Below are 12,263 nucleotides of genomic sequence, written 5' to 3'. Positions count from 1 at the left end.
AACATTATTGAATAAGATTTCAGGAAAGAAAGCAAGTTCCAAATTAATTTTGAAAGAAATGTGTAAAAGGCTTCATTTTTATTTTAATTATATTTAAATGTCAAATTAAATAATTTAGAAATGAAGACGTGCTACCCCTTTCTCTCAAATATCCACTAGACATGCGCTGCTTTCTCCTTGATTTGAAAGTCTAATATTTAATTATTGCCCATGCATTTCTCTAAAACGGCATTGTTTGTCTAACCAAAACGAACTCATGTTAGCACATGATAATAATCGTGAAGATAATTTTAGAACGAATTATACTATCATTTGAAGACGATCGAATGGATTGCACTTATCTATCATAAATATAAGAAATTTTAGAAAATCCTTATAAACAAACAACGCAATTAAAGCCAAAAAGCCATTGATAAAAAAGTGGAATAAAATAACGCAGAAGTAAATTATCACTTAGAAACAAATGTATTTAATTACAGTTATTGTTATTCGATTGTAATTATTTAATTAATTGAAACCTTTGGAAATATAATAGATAAAGTAGTAAAAAATATTAAGCAGTATGCTTTGAGAAATTGTTAGATTGCATTTCAAGCAAAAAAAGTGCAATGCAAATTTTTGATGCTACAGAAAATGTATCATTTGAAAACAATTACTTGACTTGATTAAAATTAAATTATAAATTCTTGATTTGGAGCGGGATTGAATAAAGATTTCAAAGTTAATTTAAGGAAAGAAAATTGTAATATAAAATTGGTTCATTTTCAAAATCCAACAAATGATTAAAATTGAATTAAATAGTATAAAAACACAATTAATAAATAAAAATAATGAATCACCAATGAAAAAGTTAGCTCTTCCATAATAAAATATATTAAATCATTTGAATCGTTGTGAAGAAAGCAAAAACTCCAATATTTATTATTTCTTCTGGTTTGAATAATATTAATATAAAATCTATCTTCGGTAACTATTTCTTTGTTATTATCAAGATAAAAGCAGGTCTTATTTTTTAAAAATTAATTTTGGATAAAGCATTCGAATTTTGTTAAGAAAATATAGCAGATTTTCATAAAAGTTTTTTTTTCAAGCATTTTTTTTTCAGGAATATTCTTTCACTGTGTCTGTAGTTATCATAATTATTAAGGTTTAAAAAAACATTTCCTAATTGATGGATGGAATAGATGATATATTATAATTATAAATGAAACTTCTTAGTAGAAAATAAAAGGCAAATATATTGAGTTGATATTGAATATTAAGAGCAAAATATATTTGCTCTTAATTAATAATGTATTATAGAGTCATAAATTAAATGATTAAATTTTTATTATAATAATCATCGTTTCAATCAATCTCATATATATACAGATATCCACACGTCTAATCATTTACAATAAGCAACAATTTTCTTTAAAAACACTTAGTAATCATTTAAACTATTTAGAAGATTTCCCGAATTTTAAATAGTCCATATAAATAAAATTAGACAATTACATCCCACTTATATAGAAAAAAAAATTCTAAATTGTTTAGAAAAGTATAAATTTTTAAAAACTCAGATTGCTACTGTCTTTTTTAGAAATTCTACAGCAATTCTTGACAAAATACAAAAATAAGAAAAAGAACATTCAACAAATGATTGAGAAATGCAAAAAGCACATATCAAATTTTTTATTCGCATAAATTCTACCGTTGGATGAATCTACTTCTCTACAAATAAAAAATATCGTGTCTATTTCAAAATAATCACAGTCTTATAAAAATAGAAATCCAATACTTACCTAAACCACTGCTTATCCTTTTTGGCGTTGAATCGAAACCTGCCACCGCCACACGACAAGGCAATACCCATCGGCCCATCTGCTCACGGAACTTGTCTACCTAACACTGATTCTCCTCCGACAGCCAAAGGGTCGACATCCAATTCGACCCTTCGGCATAGGATGATTTTATGCTTGAACAACAGATGGCGCTGTAACGTGCCATCGGAGCACAGATAGCTCAGAATTTCCGCAAGAAATTCCAATTTAAAAATTTACTATCAAATCTTTAAAAAGATTTACATTTAAAAAAAAGCATGTAAATAATTATTTTTAATATTATAATGTTTATAAGCTCTCATGCTATCTTTAAACTGCGACATGAGCAATGATATTTGCATGAAAAATCGTTCAAATCACAATATATATATATAAGATAGACGGATGGTTTTAAGGTAACAAATTCGACACGAAATTAACTCTTGGATAGAAAAATTGTTGGTTTCCAAAATTTTTGTTTATTTAATTAAAAATTTATCGAAGTTTCTCCTTAATCACTTAGGAGCGTATGTTTGCATAAAAATATGGTTTACAGCACTTACAAATTTCATTTCCATAGATTTTTCTCTAATTATGGTAATATTTTTAGAATTATTTTTAAATAAATCTTACAATTATGTTTTTAATTGTTCAAGATAAAGAATTTATATTCATACACGTATAGCAATATTTAAAAAAAAAAGATGATAAATAGTAAAAGTTTTAAAAAAATTTAAGAATAAAATAAAGTTAGAAGGATTAAGTCAAAAACATTATCATGCTAAGATATTCAAACCTCGACTTGGACAATCAATTCATAAAATGAGTTCAATTCTAAATCTGCAATTAAAAATATAATCTAAAAAATGCTTTGGATTTAAACTACGTCATTTAAATTTCAATTAACCATTATGAAATATTTTTGTCTTTTTTAATGATAATCTGTTTCGCAAAATTGTCTACCTGTAATAAACAGTAAACAAATTTGTCAAGCCGCATGAAATGTGTTATAATCTTTGCCAATCTTCAGCTAAGATTTCCTTTTTATTATATCCTCCATATAAAAACGAATATAATCTTTTTTTGGGCTATGAATGCAAATTATCGTTAACTTTGTTAAATTAATATTTTCAAATGATAATAATTATTAAATAATTTATTACGTACTTTTATTAAAAGTAGCCATTTTCCATTCGATAGTAATTATTACTCGAAATGGGTCAATTTATGTTCAAATAGCGCGCACAAAACATGCAGTGGCCATTTTGGAATCCATAGTGCTTTTTGTACCCCAACTAGCAGTTAACAAGTGCGTGCAGAGATCTTTACCACGTGATTGTCACGTCATGAGAATTGATTAGATTTATAATTTAAAATCTTATAAATGAATAATAAAGAATTATTTAAACAGTCCTCGAAAATATAAAATAGCAATTAAAAGTTTAGCAAAAAAAAGCAGAAAAATAAGAAAAATATAATTAATAAGAATATTTATAAAAAAAATCACACAAGAAGAAATGGTAGCTACAAGAATTATTGTTATCTACGCTTTGTATCGTTACATGAAAACGATTTTCTTACTGAATTCATTTCGAGATATAAGTCTTTTCTGTCAGGAAACCATCAATCAATTCCTTAAATTTATAAATTTTTGCCTGTCATCTTACCACGACTGAAAGTCATGAGATCCACCCAAAATAGCTTTGTTGAAAACGGGACGCGTTAATCTAGCAAATCGTATCAAATAACGAAACCTTGAATTCGAAGCTGCGTTACATATTTATAATATATGATTAAAAGTTTTAAATTTGCTGCGATTCTTATTTCGTTTCAGGAATTTTAATTGCGTTAATTGTGCAACAAAATTACATGTCTTTGGAAGATTAACAAGTTTGACGTCACCAATTATAGTAAGCTTCAATAATCCAGCACTGCATCAATCCTTATCCTCTTGCAGATGGTTATAGGATCTTTTAGTAATAAATTTTCTGTAGATCGAATGCAGAGCATTTCAGAAAAAAGCAAATCATTTCATGTGGATTTTAGTGACCTTGGTACTATGTAAGCAGCAATAATCTGAATTATGTCTTTTATTATTTATTATATAACTAGCAGTACCCAGACAGCGCTGCCCGTGGCATAACATCCAAGAGGAAAAATTAGCTTTAAACTTAAGTGTAGCTTCCACACGATATGACATGGTCAGTTTTCACAAGCGCAGACAAGTGCAAAGCACAGATACTGCTGTTTTACACATGCTCAATTCGTAGTAGGAAAATAATTAAAATCGTAATTATAAAACTCCTTTTTTTAATTTTGATATGACTTCAACATACTAAAACCTTCCCCAATAAATGTCCTACAAAATGGTACAAATATCTCCAATATCAGTTAAGTATTTCTCGAGTTTTTCTCTTTCAAACATACGGACGCTTTCAGGAGACTTCATTTTATACTATGCATTATACATTAATAATATTTGTAATATTTTAATTTTAGTCTTACTTTGTGTCCTTTAGCATCTACAACGGTTTTCAACCGTCTAGTAAGAAGTGCTGTAGATTGGTTTATATATATATATGCATTATCTCGCTTAAGTTTACTTTCTGTTTTAAAGTCATGTTTTCCATCTTGAGTATTTTTCTAATATATTCATTTGAATTTAAATCTTGTTACGGGGTCGTTTTTGTTAGAAATTCGAGATATTCACTACAAGACATACCAGTGTTGAACATTGCGAGTTAAATACTATAGATCATTTCTTGATTTACAAAAAAAAAAAAAAAGAAACATTCACTGTTTAAATTTGGGACTGGCATTTTAAAATTCTTATTTAAAACATTTATTTACAAAAAAAAAAAATTATTATCTAAATTTTGGACTGACAGTTTAAAATTATCTTTTAAAATATTTATATAAATTTATAATATATTATACCATAAAAAATATCAAATTACCTAGTTCTGATATTGTCAAAATATCCATCCCCCCCCCTCCACCACCATACATAAGAACATTCCACCACCATGCTTTACTGCTCCGACAAATTCTTAGGATTCTACTTCGCACAATTATGCGCTCATCGAAATTTAAAACATTAATGTTGATATCATCTGCAAACAAGGCGTTACTTCAATTTCTCAAAATTTCAATTATTTCAGTTTTTTTAAATGAAATTTTGATCATCATTCTCATACACACGCACACAAACACAAAAAAAATCTGGGCTGAATATCCACGAACATCAGCTAATTATACCAGTTGTCATACAGTTTCCTATGAAATTGAAAAAGAAATTTTTTCTCTGAATTCTACTAAAAAATTTTTTTAATAATAAAGTATAGATTCTCTGGAATCTCTAGATCAAGTCATGTCAGCTTTTTCGGCTGAACACATCTGATTTTGTCACCGAATCGATTTTCCAGTCAAAGCATTTTTATCACAATGTGGAGAGTCAAATGGAATAAATTTACTAATTTATTATCATCGCGAAATTTATTTCTTTTTTCAAAAAAAATATTCAGTTTTCAAAAACGGTTCAAGGTTTTATTATGCTTAATAGGAATTTTTAAATAAACAGAATATTTTTTGCGAAATAAATAAGCAAAATAAAAAAATCAAACGATATTTAAAATTCCATTACTATATATAAATAAAAATAATGAATGATGATAATTTTTTTTTATGAATTTAACCGAAAATGGGTGGATGTTTAGATCACTTTTGTGCCGTGTTTTTTCTTTGTCTGTTTATATTTTTATTTTTAAAAATTGTTCCGTATTTATATAAAAATATACATCAAGTTTTATACAGAATAAAATTTATATGAAAAATTGTTGAATATATATATTTTTTTTCTAATTTAATACCAGATAGAAGTTTTTTCCCGGGTCATATCTGTAGAATCTGATGTGAGCAATTCACTACATGAAAAATATTATAGCAAAAAAATAATACTCAAACCAATTTTTTTATCAATAAATTAACACGTTTCCAAATTAGATATTTCGAGTAATTAAATATACGTATTCTTTCTTTTTACAAAATCTTGTTTCCGATCTTACAGTATATTAGCTATTCTATTTATGGCTTATAATACGATATCAGTTCCTGTCTGACACACAGGAAATACAAAACGGTATGCTTTATTTATAATTGAAGAATCATGTGTCGAACTCTAATGACTGTCTTTATGAAAGAAATACTCCACTTGAAATGTGAGTATATGGTGAAATAAAAGACAATATCTTCTATGAATCAATTAGTAATGTTTTATCTTGTTCGTTGGCATAATATAGTAAATATAATATGTTAAAAGTCAATATGCTGAAAACCATATACAATTAACGAATTCCAAGAATTCTTTGAAGAATTTGAAAACTTTTTTTAAATTCTCAAAACCATGAGTTTTTAATCACAAATGTGTTCACAGCATTTAAGAAAATAAAATAAATGTAGTAATTCTGAAAAAAACATTTTATGGTATAAAAAAACAACAACACGTGAGTGGGGGGAAGGATGTTCGTTTGCGTTGCATTGGATTCATGAAATCCATTCGTCATCCGAATCTAAATTTCGTCAGATTCTGCAGTAATAAGAATTGAAACAATACTTCCTGATTTAGAATATCACAAAAACACAGGAATAAAGATAAAAAAAATAAATAAAAGAATTTCTATTTCCCGATATAAGGTATTCCATTTCTTGCCTAAATCAAAATTATCATCCTATTAAAATAAAATACGGTTTTATGTCATTTAGTGAGTTTTTAACAAATGTAAGGAGAGAACATTTTGTATTTTTAAAAGGAACATAACGCAATCTCTAAGAACAAAATAGTTATTTCAATTTCATTTTTGTTCACTTCGTTGTTCATTACTTCACGTCATTTTTATTTAAAGACTAGCCGCCTTTGGCGATTAGTTGATTCGCCTGGATTAGAATTCAATTTCAATTAAATATATAATTTTCAATTTAATTAAATATATAATTTTCAATTTAATTAAATATATAATATAATTTTATGTCATTCAGTATTTAAGTGTGCTATTAACAAATGTGAGAAGAATACTTTGAATTTTTAAAACAAAAATAATGCAATCTCTAAGAACAAAGTAGTCATTTAAGTTCTATTTCTGTTCAATTCGTTATCTATCACTTCACGCCATTTTTATTTAAAAACTAACCACCTTGGCGATTAGTTGATTCTCCAGGATTAAAATTCAGTTTCAATTAAATATTTTATATAACTTGGAATCAATGGCTTTCTCAGCAAAATAAGTTAAAACTTCACATTTTTATATATATTTAAATCCATACTATTTTTGAGCTCTTATAATGTTCTGCTGATTGGACTACTCATTTTTCTAATTTTCTATGGATATCTTTAAGCATCAAAATTATAATATTACACTAAATTTCCATATTACCATAATTTTGAAATTAAATCTTAATCATAAATTCAACAAAATTTCAATGCAACAAAGTTTTTATTACAAGTAAATCTTAGGATAAGTACTATTCGACGTGAAAAAATAAACCTAATCTTTGCATCTTTATCATCAACAATGGGGAAAAAATAGGGTTAATAATAATGAAAAAAAATCCTGTTTCGATTCAGCAATGCAACACATTTTGTCGCAAAATATATTTCAATTGATTTTTTTAAATGATTAATAAGGGGACAAAACTTATAGGACAAAATAATTGCTATAATCAATCAGATAATGTTTTAAACTTTAAAATGATGCAAAAATCATTTTTGTGCAATACTTTTCGGAAATTATCGTAAAAAGAAACCGCCATAATTGTGCATAATTTTTAATTAATTAAAATTCTTAAGTTAAAAAATGCTGCAGAGTGCATATTTCTGCCCTATAAAATATGTATGCGTATGTTTTTTGCTTTGTAATAGTCTGGCCTGTAGTGTGCCAATATACACATTCAGATATGCATACATTTATCTTTATCATTAGTAGAGATAGAACTCGGATAATGTCTGATCCAGTTGAAATTACAAAACGATAAACAATTTTTTATTTTGTGACTTCTCAGAAAAGGCATTGCGTCATTGATATGAATGGGAAAATATATTCGGATTTCCTTTTGGTAACTTTTTTTTTTTTCAGTATCTTTGTTTCTTTCTGTAAAAGATCCAATTATTTTTATGAAAGGATAAAAGCATGTTTCAATAATATAAATAAATCTGTAAAAAATAGTTTTCAATTCCAGAAGTTACATCGACTTTTGTGTATGCGTGTGTTTGTGTTTTAGTGTATGTGCCTGTGCATGTGTGTATGTGTGTGATTGCGCGTGCCATTGTCTATCTTATATATGTTGCTGTACAATTGCCAAGGGCTGATTGCAAATTGCAATGCAACATTGAATGGGAGTGGGGACGTGGGGAAGGATAAAATATTATAGCCACTCTTTTTGAATATTAGAATAAAAATGATTTATTGTTCTAGAAAATACAGAAGATTTTTAAAATCTCTAAGAAGAAAAAAAAATGTCCATTTGAACCTGTGAGAATAAAAATGGAAAAATTCATATGGACGATATCAGATATTTTTAAGAATGATGTCTGATATCTGTCTTTTGATGAATAAATATGGAAAATATCCACATTAATTGCGATGCAATATTCTAGCCTTGCTTTTTACAACATTATAAAACATTTGTTGACGCAACTTAACACACTTCTCTGTCAGTGCCTGAATGAGAATGTTCTTATATCCTAAACGATTTCATTGGAATTAGATCCGAAGAATGTATTATGTTTTATTTTTCGTAAGAATTGTTGAATATCCTCGCTGTTTAGACCATCCCGAACAGAAAATCCTCAATGACGTGGTACGTTATCAACCTTAAAAATAAATTATACCGGACTGTACTACTAACTAGGGGGACAGAAGAACTGCATCAATATATTGTTAGCCAGTCATAGTCTCATTTACAACTGCATGTAGGAATGTTCTGTCATTGATTGATTCTTTCTTTGGTTCGTAATTAGGGATTGCAATACCGGACCAAAATTTCAATACCGGTATTCAGTATTTTTTAAATCTTAATACCGGGATACCGGTTTTAATACCGGTATTAGAAATTTCAGAAAAAGAAAGAAAACACAGGTGTTTCTTTGTTTTATTTGCCAGTTTTGTTAGAGAGTGTAAATATCACAAAAAATAATTTGTAACATAAATTATAACAGTATATAATCACAAAAAAGTAAAGGAACATCTTGTTTATTTAAATCACAAAAAAAGTGTAAATATCACTATTCAGTCTGTGGTACTATTACAAATTTTTGAAATGTGATCTTAAAAAACATAATGCATCAATTGTACTGTCATTAAGCCTGAAAAGTAATTTTGTGTAAAAATGACCAGCTGAAAATGCTCTTTCGGCATCTACGCTAGCTGGTGGCACCGTTAGCAATGCGCGATATATTTTTTTTTCAAGTATTTGCACCTCTAAATCCCTCATCTTCAAATAAATCGATTTCTCGTCGGATGGTTTTGGATATAGCTGATTTCTGTATTGTATTTTGGTTCGTTAAATTTTTTTTTATTTATCACTAATTCTAATTTTTGTTCAAAAGACAATTTCTTTTCACTATCGACAGTAGTGACATCATAATCTTCGATAACTGAACCAAATTCTGAATGTGGATAGGTTTGTGGGTAAAAAGTTTTAAGAAAATTTACTCTAAACTTAATCAGATTTGAATTGGTTATTTTCTTTTCTTCTTTTTCATTTTCCTTTTTAAAATCATTATAATTATTTAAATACCATAAGAAATTTCTATTTCAGTATGCCTTTCTACTGTGCGATTTTTCAATGTAATATATAAATCTTTAGATAGTGATGTGTGCTGTTCTTTCAGTGACTGCAACATGAAATTTATTGTTGCATTAGCTGTTAATAAATTAGAATCTCTCCGGCATAACGCCTCAATAGTCAGTTTTATTGGAAGTAGAGCTGATATAGTTCTGGATATTAAGTCGAATTCACTATCTGAAAAATTAATTTACTGGTTTAAGTCGATTATTGTTTTTTGGATTGGATTTCTCAGTTTCAAAAATCGTTCCATCATTAAGAGTAAACTATTCCAACGTGTTTTAGAATCTAATATTAACATATATTCTATTTTATTTTCAGTTAGTATATATTTTAGTAATATATCCTTTTTTATAAGGGAACATTTAAATATCTTAACAATTTTTCGAACTTTATAAATTATAGGAAGCAATTCTTGATAGGTTAATATTTTATCCTCATTAGCAATATCTTCTTCAACAATTAAATTGTCATTATCTTCATTGTCAATATCACTCTCACTCTTACTCCCTTCAAAGTTGGAATCCGAAGTTTCTATATCCACAGTATTTGGATTCTTCTGTTCTTTCTTTCTTTATTTATTTTGGTATAATACGTCTGTTACTCCTAATTGAATTCCATGTGCATAGCACAACTGCTGATTTGCACCAATCAACTTTGCAACTTTTTTTGTAATTGTTACTCCATCAGTCGTTATGTATACAATATTTTCTTTCAGGGATAATCCATGTTTCGCTAATTTAGATTTAAGCAATTAATTAAGCCATTAATTAGTTAATTAATTTCGCCCGTTAGGGAGACATAAAAACAAAAACGTATGCTATTTTGTCATGTTGGCGATCCCTGAACATATAGTGGAGACGAATTTTAAAAATTTCTAGTAAATACCGAAAAACCGGTATTTAAACTTGTGAATACCGGTATTACAAAATTGTACAAATGGCTCAAAATACCGATATTCGGTATTCCGGTATACCGGTATTGCAATCCCTATTCGTAATGAACCAACGACATATTCATCTCTGAAAAATAATGTAATTTACGAATTATTCATCTCTGAAAAATAATTTAACTAAAACTTAGATGAAATTCAGTTCTTTCAATATGTATTTTATGACAATCTGTATTCTAATTACCAAAAAAAAAGATCAGATTAATACAATTTTCTTTTATGAAAATTTAACCAATGAGCATCGTTATTGTTGTTAATACTATTTTGAAAGCTTTTATATTGCCATTTTGTTTCGACTTGTTTCATCTAAGGCTCATATATGTTTTAATTGAGAAGATATTTGTATGTGTATTATGTAATTGTTTTTAAGTTTATTTGTTAGTAAAACGAAAAAAAAATTGACATAACATAGCGACAGTCACTTATTAATAACGAAACATCTTTTTAAATTAAAAAAAATTAATGAGAACTCAAAACCCTGATACAGTGTACAACTATGTCAGGCTGTCAAAAAAAAATATATTAGAAATTGCTTTCAGAAAACGTCTCCCCAACAAAACATCCTGCCAATAGAAATAACCTTCAATAAAGAATGTTTCGGAAACAGCTGAGTGAAACATAATAGAGAACAATTCCAAAAGTAATCATTTGTCTCTAAAACGTTGGCAGGCTGTCAGATCTTAGGAAAGCTGTTACGGAATTTTCTCCCGATCAAACTCAATCGAATCTATCAAAAGTATTTCGAAAAAGAGCATTTTCTGCTTTTTTTCGTACAAACTATTGCGAAATTGTTCGAGTCCTATTAATTCCTTTTTTTTTAATTGTATCGAAGAAGTTAATGAAAATTGATTTAAAATTTAAATTTGTTACTTAAATGTGCATTATTATAAAAATACTTGAGACCATTGTACCTTGTATATACGATACAGGTGGCAATTAGATCATCAACAATAACCTGCTAAATTCTTAATAATATAAAAAAAACCTGTATTAATGTAGATAATAATTTAATTGCACAAAAGAACACCACTTACTCAAACTTGATCAAAGATATTATCACTTTTCGGCAAACAAAAAATTAAATTCATGTGAAATATTTTAGAATAAAATTTTTCTGGCAACAGCTTATTATAAAAAATGAGAAAATCGTCTGCTACTTTTAAATTTATTCTTGTTTCAAAATGTCGAATATATATAAGATATGGATTGTTATTGGCTGTTTTTGAGCTTTGAAAAGACAAATATACCTATTCCATAATTCAAAAATGTTGTAAAATGTATGGTATTAAAATTTCGAAGAACAAAATAAGCAAAGTTATAAATAAGAAAATGAAAAACCGTCAGTTATTTCTTCTACTTGGACAAAAATACTCCAAATGAATATTCTGAAAAAGGTAAGTTCTGTTTAAACTATTTCTACTGTGAAATCGCTGGTAACAAGAAAAATTCTACCGATGTAGAAATCAGTTGCTAAGTTTTTAAATATATCACTAGCAACAATTTATAAAAAAATAAACCCCTATTTACAATTTAAAAAAATGTAAAAAAACATAATGTTTAGCAGCTTTTGCCATGGTATGTGGTTTAAATCTCCATAGTTTATAGAATCCTGAAAAAAAAAACTATTTTACATGCGATCAGTGGAAATAGATAGAGGCCCGGGAAACATG

The 12,263-nt window shown here is 27.5% G+C and overlaps 1 protein-coding gene across 1 annotated transcript in view; it reads right to left on the bottom strand.

The window, feature by feature from the left end:
- The window catches only part of LOC129968844 (uncharacterized), a 58,593-nt gene extending 56,687 nt beyond the window's left edge, over positions 1-1,906 (bottom strand). The window contains exon 1 of the mRNA XM_056083128.1: positions 1,785-1,906. Within this exon, the coding sequence (XP_055939103.1) occupies positions 1,785-1,855 (71 nt within the window). The 5' untranslated portion in view covers positions 1,856-1,906. The remainder of the gene's footprint in view (positions 1-1,784) is intronic.
- Between the last annotated feature and the right edge of the window lie 10,357 nt (positions 1,907-12,263).

The sequence above is a fragment of the Argiope bruennichi genome, chromosome 1, assembly GCF_947563725.1.
Source record: "Argiope bruennichi chromosome 1, qqArgBrue1.1, whole genome shotgun sequence".
In the NCBI taxonomy this organism is placed as follows: Eukaryota; Metazoa; Arthropoda; class Arachnida; order Araneae; family Araneidae; genus Argiope; species Argiope bruennichi.
The sequence above is the reverse complement of the archived record's forward strand: the minus strand, read 5'-3'. Positions and strand labels throughout refer to the sequence as shown.